We start from the raw sequence: 27615 nt of genomic DNA, 5'->3' as shown, positions 1-27615 counted from the left end.
GCTGTGGAGTAAAGGGGCAGGTATAAAGTCTTTAGATTCTCTATGGTTATAGTTCTCTTAGCAAGGGCTTCACCTGTAGCTGACAGTCGTAGATTCAAGGGATATTGTTCACAAATACACACATAATTTCCCAGTGTAGATTCATGCTTTGCAACTTGAGAAAATAGCCTATATTTCATGCTTGTAATTGAAGAAGGAAACAGGTTATTGAACCCTTCTGGTGTCACAGCTTAAATTTATGGCAAGAGAGAGCAGAAAGAAATTTAGGGAGGAAGAAGTGAAGGAAATTATATGAGAGTCTAGAGAACAAAGCAAGAGGAGAATAAAGCAATAAGAACTAAAGGCATAATGAGTTCAAAGAGAAAGAAAAGAATGAAAGATTTTAGGAGAAAGCAGCTTGGGAAAAATGGTTTAAAGTGAACAAAGGGGCTTGAAGAGAAGGAATAGCAAAGGAGGGGAAAAAAGAATGAAGATTGTGGCAGTTTTCTAGTTCTAGATGTTTGACAAGGGGCCCATGACTACACCAGTGAAATGCATACGGTTTGTATTCCTCACTGCTAAAGTGAGGAAGGCGATTCTTCTACTTAGGTTTTCCAGGAGCAATACGCTCAAGATTAAAATAGAACATCTGATGATGCCATGTTGACAAGAAGCCCTGCTCTTCTGTATTTACAATGGTATTATTTCCTCGCATACAGATACCCCTAAGAAATTAAAATCCTAGAAATAAAACACTAACCTGAGGACATTTAAACTACTACTCAAGAAATTATTTTACTCCTGTATCTCAGTTCCTGCTTTTGCTGACAATAAATTCATATCTAAGTCAGACTTCAGAGGCCATGACTGCAGTTGTGGTATTCAGCAACTACTTTTTTTTTGAAAGCTAGCAGCAGTTTGGGATATTTTCTAACAATAGGGGTAGCACTGTTGCCCAGTAAGTGGCCTCTTTGGGGGATAGACTGAGTTTTGTCAGGGATTCTGCTATTTTCTTGCAAGAGAGTTCCTATGAAACTTGACTGTTTGTTTTCCCCCTGCTGATGTGCTCAGTTATGTCTTACTCCTCTGGCACTTACATGAGGACAGGCTGCAAAGAGAGGAGTGAGAGTCTTGAGGCTTGCATTGTGACTGTGATATTCAGGTTTATATAGCTCTTCTCCATCTTAGTTACTTCCTAAATGTGCTGCTTACATTAGAGGTTTCATTCTCAGTTTAAGTAGAATGAGAAGAAATTTCCTTACCTTTGATAGTAAGGTAGGTTTTCTTTTCTTTGCAAATTAGGCTCTTAGAAGGATGTGACATCTTTATTCAGATTTTCTGGTTTGATTTTGGGTGTACTGTAGGAAATGTTTAAATCCTCTATTGGCTCTCACGGTTTGCAGAAATCCAGAAGTTTGTGATAGAGCTTTCCTATGTGGCAGCCTGAGTTTCTCAAATTCACAGAAACTCCGTCAGATCCTCTTAAAGCTCCAAAATAGCAGTGTATGATGCCAAAAATAAATTTAGGCTTTTATTTGAGTCTGTCACCATTTAGGTTTGGCTTTTCAACTCCCACAAAGGACATTGCATTTTTGCCAAAAGCACAGCAGCCGCATTTTGCAATATGACCAGTTATTGGGAGTTATATAACTAAAGTTTTTTAGTGTTTGGTTGAAAATAATCTGTCTTCCTACATCAGTGACAGTAATTATAGAAGTAATTAATAAAACAACTTTGTAAAATAAAACCTGTGAGAAGTAGGCAAGTCTCCTGCTCTGTTAAATTGGCTCTGCCCTGGTACTCTTGACACTGGTGAGCTAGGGAGGTTTGGATACACTTATTCTGATCCTCCAAGAATTCTTCCCCTCCAGAATTGCTGGGGAAGGAGCAGCTTCCTGAAGGTGCTGAATCAAGTAATAAGAGATTGGTAGTGGATGAATTAGAAAGAAGCTTATTAAACTATCACCTCTAAATATACTTCATTCTTCTACTTGACTGAGAATTCTCAGTTGCCTGTTTTTACTCTCTACTTAATTTCTGAGGTTATTTCTATTAGGGCAAAGTGATGTATTTCAATAATGTCGGTCAATACCAGTGGGGATAGACCTTGGGTAGACTATATTTTAGCTAAAAGGAGAAAGTACACCACAGGAACATCTGTGTTTCAGGGGGTCTTTCAATTATTTCTTATCTTTCAATTATCCAAACTTCTATCTATCCAGATAAATCCTGCTGGAATTAAAGTGTCTTGGCAATTTACAGTTTACTTATTGCTAATAAATGTGCTTCTGTTGAAAGGATATTATAAGTGAACAGAGAATATAATATAGAATGGCTAATTACTGAGAAAGAACGAGTAGGTAGTCTTAGGAACAGTCACTGTGCTCTCAGTGACTACTGTGAAAATAATGACTGGAGAAAAGGCCATGTCAAAGATAATTCAGGAGAAAAATCTTTTTATTTCTTAGTTCCTATTGTAAATAACTGAGCAGTTGTCTTTCTGGAGCTCACATTGTTAACACAGAGCAAACAGAAAAGGTCTTCAATATTTCAGCGTAATACAAGTTTTGTGTAAAAATGTCTTATACAATCTACTCCACAACACTTTACATGTTAGATAACACTTTTATGGAGTCAAACCTCTGAAACCCTAGATTTCATTTCTCCATTCTTCCAGTAAAAATGCTGTTATCCTCATGCTCCAAATAGCAGAATCATAACAATGACGCCTTCCCATTATCAAGGGTGAAATTTTATGAAGGAGCTGGAAAGGCCAATAGTGGTGTATCAAGGGGAGCAAACTGGTCATAGTCAGATGCAAAGATATGGGTAAGATGAGCAAATGTATGACAAGTTTATAAAAATGAGGTTAATTGGATCTTGAACTAAATGGTGAGATGCTGGAACTGTATTTGAGACTTCACAGTCTTTTCTGTAATGAGAAAAAATGATGGGCAGTAAAGTTCCACACACACGACAGTATGAAGGTTTAAAGGGACTGTGTAAAAAGGATAATATCAGTAAAGTCTGGAAGAGAGAAAGACATGGGATTTAAGAGGGATTGTGGAAAAAATGGCTTATTAATGAAAAATAATAGAGCTGGACTTTTACCCATAAAAACTGAAAGAGGATTGCTTAGGTTAATAGCTGAACCTTAGTTTTCCAGTTATGCCTCCTGCTTTACTGTTTCAATTGAGGAGAATAAGATAGGAATGTTTGAATTCATAGTTTCATATCTTTTCATACCAAAAGGGCACATATGTGCCAAATGTATTTTATGTTTTCTAGTGTGTTATTTATATGATTGTAGATTTAATATAAAAAAAAACCACCACTCCCTCCTGTAGGCAAGTTCCATGCAATATGGAAAACTCACAGTTTGTGCTGGAAAGAAAGTGGAACTCTACGAATCCAATATTAATTTCAAGTATAATTTTAAGGGGAAGATATAGGACATAACTTTGCCCTTAACCTTACAGGCTTAACCTTTTAATTTTGTTTATATATCAAATAAAATGCATGCTTCTTACTCACAGTCAGTTCACCGGAAACCAGTGTGTTGTTACACTTTTTTCAAAAACCTTGTCATATGTAGAATCGGTTAAAAATGTAAATGTGAAATAAGAAATTAAAATCAAGTTCTAATTTAATTCACAATTCTGGGGAAAAAAAAAAAAAGTCTTCAAAGCAATTAAACCTGGTGTCATCAGAATGTTCTAATTCCTTTCTGTATCATTGGAATGGTTTCTATAAAAATATGTATATACAATAGCACATGGGGAAATATCCAGAAAAGCACACCTAATTAGCAAGAGTAATTGCTGAAATTACAGACTTTTGTGTATTCAGTGGTACTGGGGGAAAGACATGTAGAAAGAGAAGGAAGAAGGGGCTGGATGTACAAATGGGGGGACAAGCAGAACTCTGTCAGCTGTAGATTATGTTTTTATTTACTCATTAGAAATTTTATTTAGTCACTCTTATAGATGTGGAGGCAGTTTTCTAGAAAAGAATCATGTATAGCCAGTAGTGTTTTCATTTCTGCCTACCTCACAACTCCTTTCCTCTCCATGCAGTATGGAAACCTGTGCTACTGTCTTGGCAGCTCTTTAAATCTCCAAATCTCTTCAGCTCACAGAAGTGCTGTGGTTTATGAGTGTCTAATGTAACAACTGAAAGAATTACATGCTATCCAACTAAATGTAAAACTATCCAACTAAATTTAAATGTAAAATGTAATGTAAATGTGGAAAATGAAGCTTCATTTTTAAAAAATAATCTGTTATGCTTCCTTCAGAGGCTTTTTTCCCTGAACAGGTGCGGTCTTTTGTTCTGTTTTGGCATTTAAAAACAAATCACAAAGCCATGATTTTTCCAATTTTTGGTCATTACATATAACCATCCTCAGTAATTAACTTTTTGTCACTGAATAACTTTTGGTCCAACAAAAGTGGGACCAAATCAACAGCCTTCTTTGTACAGTCACCAAGATAGCCAAGTGTCTTGCTGCCAGTTGCTAGGAGAAGCCTCCTGCAATGAGTTCATGTGGCATCATCCTCCAAACCGTGTCTGATGGCCATGCACCAGTGTCTGAGCCTACCAGGCATTGTGGCAGTATGGTAGACTTTATATTTGTTAATTTTCTGGATTAATTCTGCTTTATTTCTCACAAAATAACAGCATGACTTCTGTTGGCAGCTGTGGGGTTTCTGCATTACTATCTTTTGCACGTATGGGGTATTCTTTTATCTTGCAAATAAAGTGATAAGCTTTTTCTGCTGTAAGCTTATTAGAAATCAGTCAAGCAATAAATTAATACATTTTCCATAGAAAGGCCTCAAATGGAATACACTTTGGAGTTTTGGGAGTTACTCTTTGAGAAAGTTTCAGGCCAAATAAAGAACATCCAGAGCAGACCAGTAAGAATGATTACAAATCTGGAAAACATGAGTTTCATAGCATGTATGAATTTATCGGGAAGAGAAGACTTGGGGGAAGAGACATGATAACAGTCTTCAAATGCCTGGAAGATTCTTGTAAAGAGGGAATAGAATGCTCTCGTCTCCAGGTACACCTGTCCTCCATTGCAGTATATGGTAGACAGGTGAAAAAGAAATTGGCATAGTACTGTTTATGGAAGTCAGAAGTGGGTGCTAAGAATATTTTAATAATTCTGAAGACAGTGAAATACTGATGCAGATTGCCAGGGGGATGCATGGCATCTCTGTCACTGGAAGTCTTAAGATAACAACCAGAAAAACAGTGGTCAGGAATGACCTTCTGACTTTGTTCTGTGGCAGCAAGATGAACTAGATGACACTGTGACGTCCTCCCAGGTCTTTTATTGTACAATTTGACACTTACCTTACTTCAGGCAACTTTTGTTGCTGACTTGTAATGTATTGGAAAGATGTTGATATTTCATGTCACAAGCTCCTGAAAGCAGGTTGTTAGGCAAGAACCTTTCCTTTTGTTTTTATAAAGCAGAAGTGTCTAGTACTTATTTTTGAAAGAAAGAGATTAAAATAATGAACTCAGAACCTTCAGAAAAGGGCAAGGACAAAGCAGCCAGAATATACCTATCAATATCTCATTTTTTTTAAGACAACTTTATAATCATCTAAATGTTTGGGGGAGGCAATACTTTTGACCTTAACCTTGGCCTCATTTGTTCTCCTTGAATAATTTCTCATTTTACATTGCTGTCACTTTCTTTTCCAACCCACATTTGTTAAACAGAAAGGTTTCACTGGTGAAACGTCTTATGTCTACTAATGCTTCCCTCCATGATTGCTTTAATAGTGCATTTCTGTCAACAGAGATGTGTATGATCCCTCTATCCCTTCCATGCTCACACTGTCCTGTCAGCACAAAGGTTTGTGCTTTCAGGTGGTGAGCCAGAGCCAAGAACTGACAATGGTCTTAAACAGACTGGCAAAGAAAAAAAAAAAACCAAACCCAAAACTCTTTCACCAGGATCACTTCTCCAGTCTAGTTCACTGCAAGACCATAAAAGTGTGTCGAGGGGTGTACAGGAATCTGAATGAGTAGGTTCCTGTCTGGCAAAGGTGGGAGCAGCCCACCTTTGAAAGGATAGTGCAAGACCCAAAATTGGGGAATGTGTACTAAGGAAAAGTTGTTCTCTGCTGTCCTATTCCATGTTTGTTTAGCACTGCAACTGCATAATAGAGTATCAAAAGAAAATACTTATCAGCTTTTGCACAACTGCAGAGTCAACACAAGTGAGAGAAACACTCTGTTCCTTCTCTGACTGAGTATTCATCTGTGTAGAAATAAAAAAAAAAAAGATATTTTACTCTTAACTGAGCTTTTGTAACCTCTTCCCTTAGTTTGCTGACTCAACAGCTAGGAAAAAAATGCCTTTTCCCTGGTACTGTACACAGTCTTCAAATCCACTATGAATTAATATGGATTCCTGCCATGCAACTTTCTCAGAGTATATTATTCTCTATGGTTCATTTAAGATGCTAAAGTTGTTCTTGAAATAAATATTTTGGAGAAGACATTGGACAAGGGTCTCTATGCAATGCTTTCTTTAAATAAAAAATTACTATTGCATTTTTGAGAGACATAGCTAATCCATTTTGGCTTGAATTTCTTTCCTTCACAAAAGCAAATCTCAATCCTGGTGCATAATTTGTGATCTTGGCATCCAGCCCAAACATATGTACATACTGAAATCAGTTTTGCATCTGTTTAACTTTATGCACATGAGTAGTCTAATTGGATTTAGTCTGATGAAATGACTCATGCGAAATCAAGTGTTTGCAGAACAAGGGTTTCAGAGAGTAGGGTTCTTCAGGGCAGTAGCTTCTACAGCTTTATATGGTGCCTAGCACATGAAATGGCTTTTTGATTATCTAGAAACCCTCTGTATGCAGTATAACTATAGTACGAGGTGAAACAAAGTACAACAGAACAAGTCTTGCAGTCTACGTCAGATCTTCTACTGCATAGTGCTTGGACACAATATTTGTACCAATTAATTAATTGTAACTTTCTTTTTAAGATTTTTGTTCTGGGAATCTCTTCAGGATCAAGGAAAATCACTCTTATTCCTTTGTAACAGGCTACCAGGTGGCAGCTCTTGGCCTTCTGGTAGCCATTGGTCAGGTTAAATACTGTAGCTTATATATGCTAGATACTCTGATAAATTATAGCCATTATCTCCTACCAGAATGGAACCATATTCTTCTACTGCCTGGTAGTTCAATGGACACCTCCTGCAAGGAAGAGTTATCCGAATGGGCAGCAATGTAGAAATTCATCATCTTCCCAGAACAAAATATCAGTGTGTCAAGAATAGGAACAGGGTTTTTTTCTGCTCTCCCAACTCTTTTCTTGTCATGCCATCTCAGGTCTGCCATCCTGAACCCTGGCTAATTACTTGCCTCATAACTCTGTAGTCATAGGCTGTAGGAAGAGAAAAGGTGATGCTGAGCTTGCTACTAGTTGAAGGTGTTTGTATCCAGCGGCTGGCTTTTCTGTTTTCTTTTGATGTTTTCTCATTCTCCTGACATCTGCTGTAAGGGCTTAGGGAATGGAGAGTGGTCTGGAGAGTGAAGAGACCCAAGGAAGGGGATGAGAGAGGCTGCAAGATCTGATGTTAGGAGCATTAGGGATTAAAAAGAGGAACTCCAGTGGGTTTGTACTATGAGAATATAGTCTGGGGAGGATAGATAAAAAAGGAAGGCTTGGAGTGTGAGTGCTGTTAAGGCAAGGCAAGGAAATGTATGGGAGTGACTCCAAAACTGATGTTGTACAGAGGACCAACATAAGATAGAAATAAACATAGCGAAAGAAAAAGAGAAGTTGGAGTAAGAATATAAAGCAAGAAGCACACCTTAAAGATGAATGGTTTTGTTGGCCTTTCCTTCCTACTTCACTGCTCAGCTACATTCTGTGATTGGTGAAAATACCCTGAAGTAAAGACAATTTTAGGAAGCTCAGAATATAGATCAAGGCATGTGATTTTAAGTATTTGAAATGTGTTTTTGATTGAGGCGTTATGCTCCTGACTTTTGGTGACATTTAGGCAGGAGGCACCTAAAAAAAGCATGTACGTGAAGTTCATGTAGCATCTCATTCAGGACTCTCTGAAGTTAATAGACTACAGTATGCTTTGAAGCAAGAGAGGAAAATATTGAAATATTACAGGATTAAAATATTATAGAAGTAAAATTGTGCTCTGAATTACCTAAACGTGAATCTGATGGCTCTGGTGAAGATACTCTCTGATACTTTTGTGTGACTGGGGGAAAGCTTTGATCTTGAAGTGTTAAGTTGTAGAAGGCTTTTTATTAGTGATATCTTTTTGTGGTATGCAGTTTGAAGTGTACGCAGAGGAAACAGGTAACTGAAGTGTTGATATTGCAAGCAGAGATGCATGGTATTGACTTTTGGTAATTGAAAACATTTTGGTCCTACAAGTGGATACACTTTAATGAGATGGTCATCTGTTTTATCCAGTAAGCTGAATTTCTGCTCAGGGGAAAGTTCTGAATGCTCATACGCAAAGAGAAAATGGTTTTACTATATGATTCATATAAAAGCATTCAAAATGTTAACAAACCTACACATCTCTAATTCATTCTGGGGTTTTGCAAGTGAAACTAGAACGTAATCATTTCCATGTTTTGAATAACTTATTGCAGGTCTTGATAATATTTCTTATAGATTGGATGAATATCAATATTTCCTACTTAAATCCTCTTTGCCTTAAAATGTGTAATTTTTAATCCTTTAGAGTTTTGTGCAAATCAACTGCCCCTTATTTACATCTTGGTTAATAAAAAGAAGTTGGTATTTGTAAGAAACTTCTGTATGTAGTACTTAAACAAGGCTGTATGGCAAAGATCTCATGTTAACTGTAAATGTCGTAGGTAATTCATTTGTTCATTGATTTACTGAATTTGCCACTGGTCACATTTTTTTAAGTACTGAAACGAATATTATTATGAATTGTTTGCTCTTACAAGGATTATGAGCACTTTATGTTGAACAAAGAATAAAAAAAAATCATGGAATTCTTTAAATATTTATAAAGCATTTTTGATCAGTAGACCTTATTTTCATGGTGAATTTTTACAAATGTATTCTTTTTGTCTATTTTCAGTCCCCTGCACATAGCTATTCAAGCTATGACTCTGGCAAGAATGAGAGTGTTGGCAGAGGTGCTGAAGATCTGTCTCTGAATCGAGGAGATGAGGATGAGGATGACCATGATGAGCAGGAAGATCCTGAGAAGGTTAATGAATCAGATGGGGTAGAAGCTGAGCGACTGAAAGCCTTTAACGTAAGTCCTCTTGCACTTGGTGTCTTGTTTACTTCTACTATTCCTTTTACATTGCTATTTATGGGTAAGTTTGACAATATTAAAGGCACATTAATTTAATTTGCAGGATTTATTTCAATTATTATTTTAATGCATATTAAACTGTTGCCAACAGATGACAGATTTACTGTGTTTTATTTAGGATTTTAAGGCAGAGTGCCATCTTTACCAGTGAGGAAAACAAAGCTTTGTTCTGTATGCGTGTGTGTGCGCCCGTGTGTGTGGATGTGCATGTGTGTATGTGCATGTTCACCCACTGAATGGAAAGAGGCTGTAGCTAGTTTATCAGAAGACCATTCCGGTGGTCAGCTGTTCTCTATTGCTTTCCCAATGTATGTAATTATGCATGAAAACACAAGCAATTGTTCAAACAAAGAAAAAGTGAGAGTCAGTTCAATAAAATGATTAGCAATCACAGCTTATTGTTAATAATGAAACTTAAGTAGTGCCTATTTTCACAATCTGTTTCTCTCACAAGTTCTGTATCCTATAGACTATTCTTTCCTTGTCTTTTTTTTTTTAATCACCCGCCCCAAAATAACCCTTTAAAGAACTGTTTGCTTAATATTTCTGGCTTCCCATTACAAAGCTCTTCAGTGGATAGAAAAAATGTCTTCCTATCAGTAATCAAGACAGGAAGCTAGGAAGAGAAGAGAGCCACCCTCCAAACCCATCTCCTCTGTCTCCCTCTTGCCAACAGATGTTTGTCAGGCTGTTTGTAGATGAAAACTTGGACCGAATGGTCCCAATCTCTAAGCAGCCCAAAGAAAAGATCCAGGCTATCATTGACTCATGCAGGCGACAATTCCCTGAGTATCAAGAGCGTGCCAGAAAACGCATACGTACTTACCTCAAGTCCTGCAGGCGGATGAAAAGAAGTGGTTTTGAGATGGTGAGTTTTGATTTAAAACCCAGCCCTAGTTTCCATCAAAACCCCATATGTAAATCCATGGCACTATTTTGTTTTCATCTTAGTGTCTTTTTTTTGTTTGTTTATTTTTTTGGTAATACCAGGTCAGAGGTTTCTTTTTCCCTCCTTCATTCTTCCTGAAATTATTTCCTTTGTTCACTGGTTTAAAAATGCTTTGAGACACCAGAGTTCACAAGAGGAACTAGTATGGATATATAGGAAAAGAAAAACAAAGCAAGGCATAAGGAGGGAAAACAAATAATGGCATATATAGTGACTTATTTCCTAGTTTAGCTTACGGTTAGAGATTTTTGCCTGGAAAAATCTTGCGGTAACATGGATTTTTCTTTAACATACCTCTGCTAACTGGATTTCTGTGAGCTCTGTAAAAATTAGGTCCTGCTAGAGAAATGCTATGCCCAAGCAAATACCCAGTGTAGTAACATCACACTGGCAATGCTTTTGGCTTTGGTTTTTTTTCTTGTACATTTTATCCTATTAGTTATCAGTAAAAGTTACTCCTTTGAAATCTTTCAGTTTATATATGGGTGGGCAAAACACATTAAATGGTTTTAAAACACAGACAACAAGCTTACAATTTGAGCATCCCAATGGTTTAGTAATTGTAATTGAACCGAAACCCATGAACATTATGATGGTATACAACTGTCAGTGTTTTCAGACATTAATATTTTAATATTACTCAGTAGCATAAGAATGGGTAAATAATAAGTCTTGTCACCAATTGGCAGCTTCATCATCTCTGAAAACTTTGGTATTTCCAAAACCCAGGAAAGTTGGAGGAAACTAGGTAGCTACACACCTTATGTTTGATGTGTCTTAGCTATCTCTCTGGCCTTTAGACGACAAGAAAATCACTTCATCATTACAAATAGATATCATTTAGTGATTTAACATATCATATTTTTTTTTAATTAATCACCTGCAAACCCATTGATTATATTAAAAAAATACTGGAGTTGATTGAATTTTACTGTTTCTCTATTTCTCTCTGTCTTTCTCTTTCCTGCAGTCTCTGCAGAATACTTATGATTTCCATATGTTGTTTAAGATGTTAGCTGACAGTTTTCAGAACAAAATACCAGGTTTATTTGTAGGGTAAGACCATGATCGGATAACACAAAAAGCAAAGTTGGAAACTAATTTTTTTAATGTGTTTGTGATTCTAATCAACTGCATGGTTTTATTATTTGAAACATTGGGATAACACTGTTTCTGAACAATGGAAACGAAGATGAAGAGAGACAGGTAGAATAAAGGACATCTGTACAGATAAAAGTGCCAAAGATTGACTGGTGGTGTACATGTCAGATTGTACAGCCTTCCAAAATAAAAGAAGGAAAAACTGACAGTAAATATTTTCTATGATACACCAAGTAGCATCAAATTGCATCTACTCTCTCTGCCTGAAAATAATGCAGCAACATCAAGTTCAGCTTTCACAGTGCCAAATATTTTTATTTTGCTGTACTTTCAATTGAAAATACTTATAAAATTAGCTGATGCTAGCAAGTCTCCTCACTGTTCCAATTTATGGCCTCATTACTGTCATTATTCACACTGATGAGCAGTTATGTAAACTGGCTCATTTTTTGTCCTCTGAAAGACTTGTGCAACTGTTTTGCAATATGAATAATGGGCGGACCCATAAGAGCTAGGTTGGCCTGACTTCAGTGCACATTTCCAAATGTTACTTTCATATGAATAAAGGTTACAGGATCAAATCTATTCCCGGGAGGGGAAAAGGAGCAGAGATTACCAAGGAACATGGTCCAAATAGGCAATCTTTATAGTTCAGAAATATTCTCTATTTTTATAATGTTCCGCAACAGTTTATGATGGATTTTATTTATTTATTTTTTAAAAAATTACACTCTAAAATATTGACTTTGCTGCCCATGAGTGGAAGTGACAAGGCACTGGAGCTCATGCTAAAGATTTCAGTCCTGAAAGGACCTGAAGGGAAATCTGTCCTGCTTCTCTGTTTGCAGGTAGGAAAATAAGCCAAAGACTATCCAACATCTTTGGAGGAGCTCCCATTAACTTTCTAAGAGAATAAGTGGGGTTTTATGTTTATGTCTTGAGTAATTCTGAAGGATAATGCATATCCATTTGTTGGTTTTAATTATTTTCTGATTTCTAAATTACTGTATCAGCATCTCTGATTACAAGCAGTTTTTAAAAATGCTACCACAGACAGAGGCACTTGACTGTATGATTATTTTAGCTGTACTTACCATTTTGACAGTGGCAAAGAATCACTTTGTCCGGATAATAACATTCGTGCAAAACAATCATGAAAGGACATGTCGGTGTTGATTTGAATCAGGTGCTACTCTCAAATATAGCAAAACAGGATAATGATCTCCTCAGGAGCAATAGTGCTACAGTTGTTATATTAAATAGGATGTCAGATAATAACCTCCACAGGAGATGTTTTTTGCTATAGTCATATTAAACACAAGTTTTTCATTTTGTTCAGGTTCAGAATGCTACATTTTGAGCATCTAATTGCAAGAGAAAAAGAGAATAATCTCAATTATGGCACATGACAGTTCAGACTGTGTATGGAACAGTACAGCTATCTACAGTGACATATTGTAAAGGGAAGAGAAAACGTAAACACTAAGTTAAATTAGTGTAAGACTGCATGGTAAAGATGAAAAAGCATGCCTGAAGCCTGCTTCTGTCTGTTATTTGCCATCTGTAATCCAACTGACAGTTCTTGCTGCATAACAGGCCAGTTCTAGCTCTGAGGCAATGGGAAAGGCTCAGTCTCATGAGTGTTCATATTGTTAATTAACGTGTTTCTTAGTATTAATATTTTTAAGAGATTGCTTATAGTTATTCTGCTTCTACTTATGACAGATAGTTGTCCATGGACTCCAAGGCAGCTTGCATAGCTTCTTGTTACAAATATTCCTTTGAGGAGTTATCTTTCTACAATGGAAATACTTTCCTCACTTGGCTGTTCAGCTTGTAATTGTGCCACTTTCATTTTCATTCTGACAGAAGCATATCCCTCAACAAGGCACTGTCAAAGTCTTTCTCATGAATTGTAAGATTGTTTTTCTTCTCCAATTGTCTCTTGCTTATGGACTGTTGAGAATGGTATCTTACTAAATTCTGGGATGTTGCTCAGAATCTTTCATTGGGAGGGAAGTTTGTCAAGTCCTGAAATCACCGGCTTTTGGATGGGATCTCTAGGTTGTGCTTCCACCTGTGCTATCCTGTAGCACTTAGTGAACTTCTGAAACTTCTTGATGTTCTTAAAGAAATTCTTTCTTTTTCTCTTCATTAGCCCATAAGCAAAAGAAAAAAAATAGTACAGCCTTTCTCTCAAGGACTGAGAATTCCTTTTTAAACATTAAGTGTTCTGTGACCTATACATGCTATACAAGAGGATTTTTCTCCCTGAAGTGGTCAAATGACCTGTTTAACTAATATTTTTGAAATCCATTCCTTTAGATTTGTCTCAGCCTCTCTATCTATAGAAAACTGCCAATTAAAAAAAAGATAGTATACTGCTGCTGAGGACATGTGGTATCTATTTAGTCCAGAAAATTTTAGATGTTAGAAATGATCAAATGGCATTGAATTGACTTAATTACATTTTCTTACTACGATCTGCTTCCTCCCGTCTTCATGATCTCCTATCATCAGTCTCACTGCAGTCAGTTTGAAACTGCATCTTACATTATCTTTTTCACAGTTATGCCATTTTTTTCTATGCGTGAGCAAGGTCTTAAACTTTCCTTCACAAAGAGATTCTTCCTTTTGTTTAAGCAAAAGGAAACCCTCCTTCCTAGGCACTACTGTAATACAAAGCAATAGTATCAAAGAGCAAAGTGTTCTTATGTATTGGAGAGAAAAGGGTAGTCATAACTGCATTTCATTGTCTGGTGACAAGTTTGCATGTGTCAGAGAGGAAAAGTCTCACTATGCCTGAAGACTGTTCCTCAGTTAGATCCCAGTGTTGTTCATTCCAGCTCCTTCTGTCCTATCGCCAGCCTTGGTAATAAATAACCAAGCTCTATATCTTTCACTGCTTCTGTCATTTGGTTGTGCCAATGGGCTGTAAGAGGTGTTCTAGTGATTTGCAACTCTGCACATGTCGATTGAGGTGTTTTAAATGTGTCTGGTGGCTTGGAGTGCTTCTGTATTGTGACTGAGCAACTTTGGTGGCGACTGGTGTCCAGAAGGGGGTATGTTTTCTGAAACTTGTTAAGATTTCTCAGGGTAGATATGTAGCCTCTGTTTTTAAGTTTTAGCTTTAGAGAGAGGAAGCTTTCATTATTTACTGAATTTAGTGCTGAATAGTCCAGCTGCTCTTGCAGTCACATGGCTTTTCAGTCCTCCAGGCTTTTTATGGCTGGAAAGGTCATGAGCATTTTCAGGAAGATGAGGGTCTGTGGATCTAGGGATGCATACCTAATCTTGATTAATAAGCTGGGAAGCATTAACAAAATTATCACAAAAACAGTTACATGAAGATCTACAAATAATAATAGAGTTGTGGCTTTGTAGTGTACCCCAAACTCTGTTGACTCGTCACTTTCCTTTCTAAGCATCTCACCCTTGTTAGACAGTGGTCAGCTTTTGTGAGTCTAATGAGCATCCTGGCTGAAAAAGGGCAAAGCTACTCTCTGACAAGCTTTGACTTTTTGCAGTAGGTCTCACATATCCTTAAAAAAAATATCTAGAAACTGTTTCCCTAAGGCTCTTAAATCTTTCCCCCCCCTTTCCCCCCAAACAGTTAAGTGAATACTGATGTGATTTTTCAGAACTGCCTTTTAAATCTGTCTCAGATACCTTTTGCTTTTCAATAACTTTTGCAAGTATAGGCACTTTTTGAAAAGTGAGTGGCAGAGGAAGTTATGCTTTTTCCTGTAGCCTTGGAAAATGTGAAGAAGTTAGCTTTGAAAAAGGCATGATATTTGGAAAAAGAATGAAGACTAAAAAGTGAAAAATACCTAGCAACCTGATAGTAATTAGTCTTTTACATTCTGTGAGACAAAAAAAATAGGAATGCAATTTTGACATTGGCTTCACTTTTTTTATTGAATATAGACAAAAACCAAACCCCTACAAAAAGGCAATAAGTTCTGATACAGAAAAAAAAAGTTTTAAAAAGAATGTTCACCCTGATTACTTGTAAGCTTGAAATCAGAAAAAAAAAAAGTAGTAAATATGTCTGGTTTTCTTATGATGTGATTCTGACTTAGATCAAGACCTCAGCTGCAGTATTACTTGATTAGCTGGTTTGTGCCGATAGCTTAAGAGTAGGGGAGCCAGTTCAGTGTATTTGTTTAGAGGAAACAGGAAATAATGTTAAATCAGACTCAGTTTTTCCAAGTCCTCTGGAGTTTTGCTAGTAAACTGTTTGCTGTTGGAGGGCCCAATACAATCCCCAACTAACTCAGAAGGAATTAGTTCAGCATGACAGTTCCTGGGGGTCGCTGTCACACTGAAATACCAGATAAATTTGGGACAGAGGTAATCTTACCTAAGTGTGCTAGAGAAATTAGGTGACTTGGGCTCCCTTAGCAATCAGTAAAATGCTTAGATGAACCAGTCCAGAGAGATGATTCATCCCCAGCTGTCTCATGAGTCAACTTCTGGAGACAGCTGTCTGAATGAAACAAAAAAGAAGCCTAGATGACTAGTTTAGACAAAATACTTGAGTTTTAGGTGAATAAAGTCAGACGGATCTCCTTTCTGTTGTTCACAGAAGTCATTTAAAATTGCCACTAGCCCCACTGAAACTGCTTTCAGACTTAGCCCTATATGTGGGCACAGCCGCCAAACGGTGGTTGATTGGAATGTGTCACTTGTTTAAAATTTAAACATGAATATGGATATGTTAAGATATATATGGATATATTTATGTGCTGTCATAATCAAGGTGCAACACTCAATGTTTTAATAAAATGTACTTTAAAGCTGAAAACAACACAAAAAAGTACTGTGAACATCATTGAATGGTTTAAAAAGCCTCTTCTGTCATTTAAGAAAATATTTCCAGTTACTTCTTTGAATTCCTTAGTAGGAGTTACAATTGAGTATTTATCACAGGACTGCAAGACTGAGCAAAATATATCAAAACCCAGTCTGAAACGCAGTGCTACAAGCATTAAAATGCCGGTCTGGTTGTTAATATTTCACTATTCTGTACTAACAATTATGAAAGTACATCCAATAGAGTGCAGTACTGTGCTTCAGTCTGTAAATTTAAAAATACTCTGTGGAAAGGTTTCTGGATCCTTTGTACAGCGTAGGACAGTTCTGTGTCATACATTTCACTGCATTACACTGAGTAAAAAATCTCATTTGAAGAGAATCTGTACCGTGTCTTTAAAGTATTTTGGATGTTTTCTATGAAAAAAAATGCTGTTTAGGTATTGCATACTGATATAGATATTTTGGGGATTTTAACACATTGTGTTAGATCTTACTAAGTTATTATGAAAGAGTTGTGGCATATTTGTAATATTTCATTTTGGAAATGACTGGGTCTTGCGATACCTGAGAAAAAAGCTGACATGCAGGAGAGCACGAGGGAGTATCATGTTGTTAGGAGCCCAACATGCAAAGAAGTGCTTGGTGGTACCTCTGGAAAAACTCAGTTACTGTCAGTGAGACATCTTAGGCAATCATTTTCACTTTTAGATGCCCAATCACTTTGGAAAATTCGGAACTATTCATTTTCAAGTTTGACTAAAGGTTAAAATATTTTCTTATTCATGCATTTTTATTAGCGTTCATATATTTATATTAGGGTCTTTATGAGCAAAATGAAGTAAATTGTATGCTTACGTGTTGGCAACTGTCTTACACTGAAAGATCTCCTCTTCAGTGTTAATTGGCCTAAACTAAAAGGTAGTATCTCTGCAGAAATGTCAGGTTATAAAGTTTGGCATTTTAGCAGGTGTGCATGTGTGTCCATTATCTGACATAATAGATAGCTCTGTTTTTTCAAAACTGAGTAAGACTGGTGTAAGATGTCTGAGAGTATCTAGATCAAGCTTTGGTATGACAGCTTTGGCTTTTATTTATAAGTAAATACTAGAGCTCACAAAAAATGCAAGGTCGTAACTTTAGAGACAACAGATCTCTAACCACAGGAGGAAAGCACGTACAGCGGATTGCAAACTTCTTTTTGGTAAATATACTGCTCATAGTGGTTTAGACTGCAATATAAGTCATCTGTTATATTAAAAATTGGTAGATTTAAACCAAAAATGTACATTTGAAATTAGAACATAGCAGTTTTTTAGATTCCGTATAGAAATACAGGAATTGTGTGAATGAGCCAAAAAGGGTATTTTATGTATCCCATGAAGGTACTGCAAAGGTACCTCGCTTTAAACAGAATACCTCATGATACTGTATACAGTTGGTGTACTACAAATGGGTATTTTACAGCATTTTGAAAGTGGTAATCTCTTTTATGTTAAGGAATCAGAGATTATACTGATAGAGCTAGTTTCTAGAGAATCTGGGCCAAGAATTTCTAATTTCAATTATTAAAAAAATCAAAAACCTTGGAGGACTACTCCATAACTCCAGAAAGGCTTGTTGAAAGACGCTTTGGTTGTTGAGAACCAGATCTCAAGACCACCAAAGCCACGGAAAGATCTTCATTAGCTTTGGTGTTCTTTAAAGCAGACCAACAGTTATTTGACTACAAAGAAGTGTCAGCTAATTTGATTTTTCATTAAGAAGTCTGCAAAAGTGTATCTGTCACTAATCTGTACACTCTTCAGAAAGAGATAAGGGGTGAGTGTATAAAGTCTTCATATTAATTTGCAAAAAAATTATTTCTCTTAAAACCATGCAAATGTTCCTGTCCAGTGTGGTGGTTAAGTGTGCTTGTTGCTTTGCCGTCACCGTCATCTACAGGCTCTGTGGTGGTCTCACAAACCAGGTTTAAAATGCCTTGAAATACAGTTTCAAATATGAGAGGACTGGAAGTAGTTGACGGTCTCCTTTGGGCTACTGAGGGAATTTCAACTACTTCCTGAATGTCAGTCCCTTCAGAAGATGTTAAAAACAAAGGCATCCACATGTACATGAAATCTAGCAGGTTTCCCTTACACCTTTTGTCAAAATGCTCTTCGCCTATGTTGTGGTTTAGGCTGAAAAGAAAATTGGTTCTGCTTTACCTCAAACCAGGACATTCTACAGCATGTTAGAGGCTGAACGTTAGTTGCATGTCAGCTAAAGAGGTGTACAAAACCAAAGAACGACGTACGTCCAAAACGTGGCTGCTGTTTTAGTGCAGTCACAAGGAGTATTGTGTTTCCAAGTAAATATGAAGGAATTCTGTATACTGCTGCTGTGTGATGGACAGAGGCATATAGCCCTCTCAGAAGGTCTGTATTAAGTTGTTTACCAGATTCCCTCTCAGTTTTATTCATCTATTCACCTGACAGTTACTATGAATTTTTCACATGCCTCTTTTCTATCTGTCATTGTTTCAAAACAACAAAAAAGTAATCCTGCCTTCTAATTTTGCCATGTGAATCGCTTGTTTTGGTGGACTGAAGTTTAGAGGCTTGCTTCTTTTCTCTTGTTTTACACATGGGTAGTAACAGAAATGCCAGTATAGTTATTTACATCACTGTGAAGTGAAATACCAGACTGGGGCTGTGAACATTATGTATCAAACAACACTGGGTGCGTTCTGCCAATTAAAGCAGGGCAGAAAAAATTTTTAAGCCTTTTTTAAAATTTTTTATTAGCTTTAAGAAATGTCAGTTTGTCAATGGTTTTCTGTTTTGACATACTCCAGTAAAATGAAACCTGGTTTCCTCCTAGTCCAGTGGGTAGATTGTGGATCCAGGGGTTGGGGGGGGAGCCTGAGAGCCCTTGGAAATAAGGGCTCCTTGGCTCCCACATTTCCTGCTGTAGTCCCAAACATGCAGGAGCTAGCACTCGGCTCTCAGCTCTGCACAAGGGATCCTGGGAACCTGGAAGACGTTGGTTTGGCTGAGATCTTCAGGCTCCCTTCTGCAGAATTGAATGATGTTGCTTTTGCCATGTTTCCCAAGGCCTTTGTGTCTCACCCTTGGGTAGGAAGTTGAGAAATGTTTAGAACCCCACAAGGACTGGGATGCTTGAGCTCCTTACAGACATGGGTTTATAGCTGGTAGTCATGACAGAGATCATGAATAATCAGCAGTACAGAAGTTGAAGAAGTTAAGCTAAGCCAGAAGGGGCCTCTGAGCTTAGAAGATGCAACTATTAATTCAGTTTATTTAAAAACATCTTTTTAAAAGTGGTATTTCAAAGCATTTTTTTCCTCTTAGGCAACGCTTTTCAAAATTGATCTTTTTGACATTTCACAGATAGGGCATTTCACGAAACAGAAAGTCTTTTTAACAGCTCTGCTGCTAGTGACAGAGGACTGTGTTCGTCTTCTCAGTCAATGCCAAGCTCGTGCTCTGCCTGAGTTAAGCTGATAAAACCTGAACCTTAATCGGATGATTTTTCTCCTGTGCTTTGTTCGAGTATTTTATTCCCCAGGTGACTCAACTGTGCATTCATTACATTCTCCCTAAGGTTCACTCTAGATAGTTCTTGACATGAACATATCAACAGCCAGCTACAGTGATGACTGAGAGAAATTATGGGTTAACACATATTTCAAGAGGAAGATACTCCATTACCTGGAGATTTCCTCATTTTTGCAGGTACTAATTTTGAGTGAAATATTTCAACAATGAACGCATAACCATTGCACTCCTTTTCAGAGAAAAGCACGTGACTGCTTGATTTTTATGGTAACTCTTTATTTTTTATTTTATAAAACACCTCAATAAACCTGTTTTCTCCCATAAACAAAGAAACTGGAGGAACTTGGGTTTGTTTTACTTTTTGTTCAGAACATTAATTTTTTGGCTGGTCTAAAAATGGTAATGGTCTAAAAATCCACTGATGTATAGGTATGGTTATAACTCTAATTAAAGATAGGAGCTGGAGGGATTAAGCAGATGTTTACTCGCCTTTTTTCAAGGATGTTATTGTGTGGCCACTGCTAGAGGACCACTTCCGTTCAGCCAACGTAGTCAATGTACCTTGAACATACATACAACCGTGGCATGTATAGTGATACTTGGCCACCAAATATAGTGATGCAATAACGCGTTCAGAGTAACATCACCACTCTAGGGAGGCAGAATAATAACTATAATGCTTTGTCAGTGAAAACCTTCGGCAAAGACTTACTCCCTCCTCTGGAGCTCTGAGGAAGGTGTCTGCTTGTACTGTACCGTTACCTTCTGTAATGACACCAGGGTTAACATCAGTGTCCCTCCCTCATAGACTGATTTTTTTTCAAAAGTGCATGGGAATGCATTGTTGTGCAAACTGGAAAGAAGTTCAATACCTTGTTCTGTAAAATCAATCCAAGTATATTTTATTGTAGTATTGCAGCCTCTGATTGTCTGTCTAACACAGCTGTTACCCTAATGCTAGAGAGCTTGCTCTTGGATGCGTGGGGAGAAATAAGCCTATTGCACTAGTGAGGGAGACCCATGAATCCCGGTCTATTTTTTAAAAGCTAGTCAGCTTCTGGTCACAGACAGACTGTGGTCCCATGCATTAGAGAAAGTACAGTGTCAGATAAAAAAATTGGCATTCTGCAATAAATGGACTTTAATTTTTAAAGGTAAAATTGTAATATCAGTAATGGTTGGCTCCTCAGTTTCTGGAATGTTATGAATACCGTAAAATCAGTTGAACCAATATAATGAATCTGTTCTAAGGTTGTCTAAGAACTGAATGGGAATACTTCAAAACTTGCTTCCAAAACTCAATGACATTTCATAGCAGGTTCATATTTATGCTTTTAGGAGTAAGAAGGCATAACTCTTTAAAACAAACAAAAACCCACCACCAACAAAATCCCAAACAAAACAAAAAAACACCCCAACCCCCCCCACACATACGGCCAGTTCCTCGGTAGGTATAAATTTACGTTGTACTTTTAAGTTCAATGAAGCTTTGAAAATTTATGGAATTTCAGAACCGGTTCAATAAATTGCAGTCTCTGGAATGGGCTTATATGTGTATCAGTATCTGTGTTATTATCCCCATTTTCTTTATTTCCTTGGTAGTAGAGATATGTCTTTGTATATTAATGAAGGTTAGTTTTATTGTGAGCTTCATCTTTCAGAAAGATTGTTTTGCATGTAATTAGGAAAAAAAGGTGTGTAAATATTCTTCTTAATGAACTGGTAGGGAAGACCATGTTGGAGTTCATAACCAACAACGGATTTTAGCATTCCTTTATTTTCTGGGGATTCATTGCACCTTTAACCTAAAACATGTAAATGCTGTGAAATTAGTAATGGGAGGTTTTGAATGGGAAAAAAATGAACCGTATCTCGTTGAACCACAAAATATCTGCATTATTGGAAGGCTGGCATTATCTAAAGAAAACCAGCTTTTTTTAAAGTCATTTTAATCACATCAGTCGTGTTGCAGCAAGGAATGCAAATATTCATATACTACAGATTGAGACTGCTCTGAAATGTTCTGACAATCTGTTATGTTTTGAGTGATGTTTCAACCCTATCACTTGGGGTTTTTTGTTTTGTTTTTTTATGGCTATAAAAAAACACTACTCATCTCTGTCACATGCTGTACAGGATAAAAAGCCTTTCAGTTTTCTTAACAAGAATCAGACGGCCAGGGTGCTGCTGGAACACAGAGAATATGCCACTGTCTGTTCAAAGTACAGCTTAATGAGCCAGACTAAACACACCGGACAATAGAGCTGTGGGGGGAAAGGGCTTCTCATGGATCTATGGATCAGCTGCAGCTTTAACATCTAACTAGTTTCATTTTTCATCTTTACAAGTTCCATTTCTCTGTTTTGTTGGTATAAACTACATATCAATGAGCGGACTTTCCTGCCTAGGCGATGGTATTGTGTGCTTTGAAAAAGGGTATCGTGGATTATGCTAGAAATAATTTCTGTTTCTTTTTTCTCTCATAGTCACGACCTATTCCCTCACACCTTACTTCAGCAGTTGCAGAGAGTATCCTGGCTTCCGCCTGTGAGAGTGAAAGCAGAAATGCTGCAAAAAGGATGCGGTTGGATAGACAGCAGGTACTGTGTTGTTTGGGGGTCTGCCACATCCATATTTATAAATGCACCGGACTCATTTACATAGGATGCCATGCAGAAGGGTGGTGCAATCCCTTATACGGTTCTTGCTAGCAAGAATAATTAAAATACAAAAGCTGTGGTTCTTTAAATGAATACACAAGCATGTCTTTGTCTATATTTACATAAGCTTTGTGAGGGTGTCTAGTATATTTGTAATGTCCAGCTGGATAAAGCTATATATTTGCTTTTTAACGGTTGTAGATTTTGAGGGCATAGTGTGTAATTTGCATACTGGAATTAAAAGGAGCAGAACATGCAGTATGTATAATTTACATAAATAACAGAAATGGTGCGTGTATCCATGAGTCAGTGTGTTTATCTGCACACATATTCTCTTTCAAAATGTGTATGCATTTGTAGATGTAAGGTGGAATAGTGTAAGTTTCTGAAAATACCTATTTGCCTGAAACAGAAAAGTTACTGTGATATATAGCAAAATGCTGTCAAATAACTTATTAGTGAGTTTTTAAGGCTCATATCAATATATATTTTATTTTTTCTTATGTGATTATTCACCTATTGTAGTGCATGTTAGAATTTCATTATTTTTAATTTGCTGAGAATTGCATATTTTCTTTCAATTTTTTAAAATCAAACTGGTAGCTCATTCCAGACTTTGATTATTTAATTGCTGCACAAATACAGTGAATGTCTAACATTCTTATTGCAAAAACTATTATGCTTTATTTCCCTTCGTGATTATCCCAAAGTCAAATTGTAGTAAGATCTCAGTTGTTGCAAAATATGCCTCTTTGATGGTAGATGAACTTTTTTTGTGGAAAAGAATATTTTTTTAAAGAACATTTTCCTTTTATACATAGTCCATTGAGTTCTTTCAGGTTGTGACCTAACTGAATAAAAGATTCTTACTACTATTGATACATTGATAGTTTAGGATTTGAGAGTGGATATTGCTGTTTCTTTTTGCTGTTATATTTTTTGCTAGTATTTTCATTATTGCGGTACACTTGCCTTAAGATTTACAAATCACATGGGATGTCAAAGCACCGTAAAGTTAAGTATGGCTTAGTTTAGAAGTAGTGCTCATTCAGATTGTGCAGGTTTTTATATTCTCTCATTTATTCTCTGATTTTCAGTAAAAATTAAAAAAAAAAAAAAAAGACAAAGCTACAAAGTCCATGTGCTTACCCCAAGGAGAACTAGAAAAGACTCGTGCAAATGTCAGTTACTTTCATTGCACAACATGAGTAGCTCCATTCCCTGGCACAGCCAGGGTGAGGCAGAGTTTTTGAGTGATTTAAATGAGAATCTCATAATACTGTCCAGGGAGCGAGAGAGCTGTTGAAGCAACAACAATTTTAAAACTGTAGACAGAACTCAAAAAGTATATTAATAGGATTTTTTTTCTTTTATTTGTGGCATTACTATCACAGAAGGCTTGGTAACAGTTATCGTTGAGGGGAGAGGCATTTCTTTTTTTTTTTTTCATTACAGAATTAAAAGTCTGTGGGTAGAATGGCTCCAAACTGATTACCTTAATTACAACTGTGATGTTAAAGTAGCAAAGTTGCCTGTGAAGAACTGGTGCTGGGTTCTGCTTGCTTTAGCTCTGTCCTCTTTTTGGCAGTGAGTTCTGGGAACATTGTGGAGACAGTTGCACCAGCCATTTGGTTCAGCAAACAGTAAATTAGCTGGGTTGATGTAGCTTTGGTGCTTGCAAAACTATTTATGAATTCAGGATAGATTTGCTGAATAGTTTTGGCTGGAAAAAATTATGGGAATGTGTGTTAGATAGCTTCATAAAACTTACAGTGAGAAATTTACCCTGCAGGGCAGAATAGTTAAGTCATTAGAGAAGTAGAAAACCTTGGTTGTAGCCCCAGTTCCATTGAAATTTAATTATTTATTCCAAGTATGTGACATTAACAAAGCAGACCGAGAGCAAAGCATTCCAGAATATTTCTGAGTGGGGTATTTAACACACACTGCTGTGCTCAGTTCTTATGCTGAGATGGGAAGTGTACCTGTATCCTTGCATTCGTGGAGAGTGCCTTGTAGGTAAAAGGGCTGTATGGTTCTCCTCTTCCTATTTTTTCCTCTTACTTACTCTAAATTTTCCATTACTTTTCTTACATGTATCCAAAATGAAATATTTTCATTGGATTTTTTTCTTAAACAAAGGTTGAAAAAGTTCAGTTGAGCATGTTGTTTTTACTGTACCATATTTAAAAAAAAAAACAAACAACAAACAACAGCCTTGTTTTGTTGTTAACATGTCTCCACTTTTTCTTTTTACGTGTAAATTTCCAGAATTGGGCATTATACCCATGGGTGGACTCAGGCTTTGAGGACCCTTCGGTGGAAATTTAGGAGGAGGAAAGGGGAAATAAGATTTCGATAATGAAAATTATCACTTCATAAATTATAAAAAGAGATCTTCTAAAGGAGGACAAGCATTAGATAGTCCTGGAAAGCAGATTGTTAAGAGGATCTGGTAAGAGCACTCATTCAGCTCTTCCCCTCAGAGCTGAATGGAAGCGTTGAATTAAAGCTGCTTTATTCTTGCACACAGCACAGTGAAGGTTTGCCTTCTATTCTCTAGAGGGGTGATCTGCCTCAGTGAGATGTAATTTGCATCCCCATCACCAGGTTTTTCAGAATATTACCCATAAAATGTGAAGGTATTAAGAACACAACAAGTGTTATGCCCAGTCCTGGAGCTAAGACAAAATTTCAGCAGCTTCCTGAACTCCTTTTCTTGTCTTGTTTATGTTCTTTCCTCTTCTCCATTTCTCTTCCTCTCCCTGGCATAACATGGTCCCTGAGCACAAATTTCTGACCTTGTTGCATGTACATCCCTAGTGGAAGTCTGTACTTCAGTAAAATAATATGAATTTCCAAACTAAATATGTTTTTGCCTACAGTGTTAATTTTAACAGTGGTTTGATAAAGAAAATCTCAATTATTGCTCAGCAAAAAAAAAAAAAAAAAAAAAACTAGCTTAAAAGTCAAAACTATGGAAAATTCTAAGAGCTCATTTTTTCTTTTGAACAGATAGAGCATTGGCCATGCTCATGACTATTAGCTGTTTCTTTCACAAGTATTAAACATGGAGGTTTGGTGTATATAGTTACGATCTTGTGCACAGATCTGTTATTTCTTTAGAGGAAAGCTTTTCAATTGTGTGTGTGTTTGCACGCATTCAAATACTGCATCTTTTGAATGATTTTCTAGAAGTATTTCTGGTAGCTACAGTGTTTAATATAGCCCTGATCTAGTGATATTCTTGTCTACTAAAGTTAAGTCTGAAGCAGGACAAAGTCATTATTCTACCTATAGGCCTCAAATTCCACTGACATGATCTTTGTATTTCTTAACTCAATTTTAAAAATAAGTTAATGAAAACTGTTCTCACCGGTATCAATTGCTTATTTTCAAAATTAGTTTTTTTCATGGCTCTCATTTATTTCATAATGGGAAACTCAATGTAATATTGTCTGTCAGGAGACAAATACCTTCCTGTAGTTTTTGAAACCGTAACAATAAAAGCACTGTCAGTTTCTGAGACTTCTCTCTAAGGAATATAAATGTGTTTACTAGGTCATGGTAGCTTGGACTATAAAGCTTTGGCTGTCTGACCATGTTAGGTGTTACTCAAGTGCCTTCTTTAGCTTCAGTGCCTTTTCATTATCTTGAGATCAAGCTCTGTTGGTTGGCCTGTAGCTTAAGTGCCGAGAAGTTACATATTTGATACCTATTACCTGACTGAAGAGTTCTGTCGCTTCCACTTATTAATTCTGCCTGACATTAAAAATAATTTATTCCCTTGCACAAATTCTATAGCTTTATATATTGAAATTGTATAGGTTTACTGCTACTACTGCCAACTGGTGAAATACTCATGACGCTGGGCTGGATTTGGTTGATCTTTCCACAGTCCAGATCAGGCCATGGGTACAGAGGCAATGCAGAGCTTTTGTGTTGCTCTCCAAATCATCTCTGCTGAGTCTGGATACTGAAAAAGGGTAACTCCAGTCTTGAATTTTGAGGATTTTTTTCATCACGGTTGATAAAAAATGTAGAAACAATAATTGGATTGACCTATGATGTGCTTCAGTCAGAGATAGAAGAGGCTGAATCCTTAAGATTTTCTGTGCTTCTGAGTGGTAACTTGGGATGCTCTCCCGGGGTAATCCTTCAAGATCCTTATTACATCTCTAGTAATATTCAGTGTGGAGCAGCTGCACTGAAGTGGAGGTTCTGGACTATCAACAAGGGAGTCATGAAACAAATTAAGTAGAGCTAAAATACAGCCATTTTTACATGCATTCATTACATATGGTAAACAGGTGAACAGACGTCTTTTATTGTGTCCTTCACTTTACAAACTAAATTGTGTCTTGATTGGGCAAAAGAAGAATGGTTAAATAAGTAGAAAAGTCCGGAGAAAGTCATCCCGTCATTACTGTCCTGGGGAGTGAACAGAGGTTGGGATGCTTGTTTTGTGGGCTGCTGCTCCAGAGGGTCTGTGTCTCTGCTTGTTGTCAGTCACAGACATGGAAGTTCCCTTGTAAGACCTTAACTGTTGTCAGTCTCTGCTTCTTCTGAACAGGTGTATGGATGGTGTAGCTTTTACAAAACCTCATCATAAAACAGCCTGGACTGGTGTTGGGCTATGGTACTCTGTGGAAAGTGGAGGTGGATTAGCCTTGTTACTGTCCTGTGTGAAATCAAAAGACCAATGAAAATTCTTCAAGGGAAGATCTAAGAGGAAATAGTAGTTTATATACATCAGTATGCATGAAGATTATTTTTACTAAGGAAGATGAAAAGGTGAAATCTTCCTTTGGGAAGGCAAATAAGAATGATACTAGGAAAAAATTGCCCTCACCCTTATTTGGACACAAGCGGGTCTTATAACACAGAATCACAGAATCACAGAATGGTCAGGGTTGGAAGGGACCTCTGGAGATCATCTAGTCCAACCCCCCTGCCAGAGCAGGGTCACCTACAACAGGTTGCACAGGACAGCGTCCAGGCAGCTTTTGATAGTCTCCAGGTTGGGAGACTCCACCACCTCTCTGGGCAGCCTGTTCCAGTGCTCCACTACCCTCAAAGTAACGAAGTTCCTCCTCATGTTAAGATGGAACTTCCTATGTTCAAGTTTATGCCCATTACCCCTCGTCCTATCACTGGGCACCACTGAAAAAA

The 27615-nt window shown here is 37.1% G+C and overlaps 1 protein-coding gene across 4 annotated transcripts in view; it reads left to right on the top strand.

The window, feature by feature from the left end:
* Positions 1-27615, top strand: part of NOL4 (nucleolar protein 4) — a 195958-nt gene that overhangs the window by 136783 nt on the left and 31560 nt on the right. For 2 of the 4 annotated variants that reach the window (XM_009881112.1, XM_009881108.1), the window contains exons 7-9: positions 9116-9295; positions 10035-10226; positions 22270-22383. In XM_009881112.1, the coding sequence (XP_009879414.1) occupies positions 9116-9295; positions 10035-10226; positions 22270-22383 (486 nt within the window). The remainder of the gene's footprint in view (positions 1-9115; positions 9296-10034; positions 10227-22269; positions 22384-27615) is intronic. The other 2 variants (XM_009881109.1, XM_009881110.1) reach the window with 2 other exon arrangements.

This window comes from Charadrius vociferus, unplaced genomic scaffold (genome assembly GCF_000708025.1).
Source record: "Charadrius vociferus isolate BGI_N301 unplaced genomic scaffold, ASM70802v2 scaffold23, whole genome shotgun sequence".
Classification (NCBI taxonomy): Eukaryota; Metazoa; Chordata; class Aves; order Charadriiformes; family Charadriidae; genus Charadrius; species Charadrius vociferus.
The sequence above is the reverse complement of the archived record's forward strand: the minus strand, read 5'-3'. Positions and strand labels throughout refer to the sequence as shown.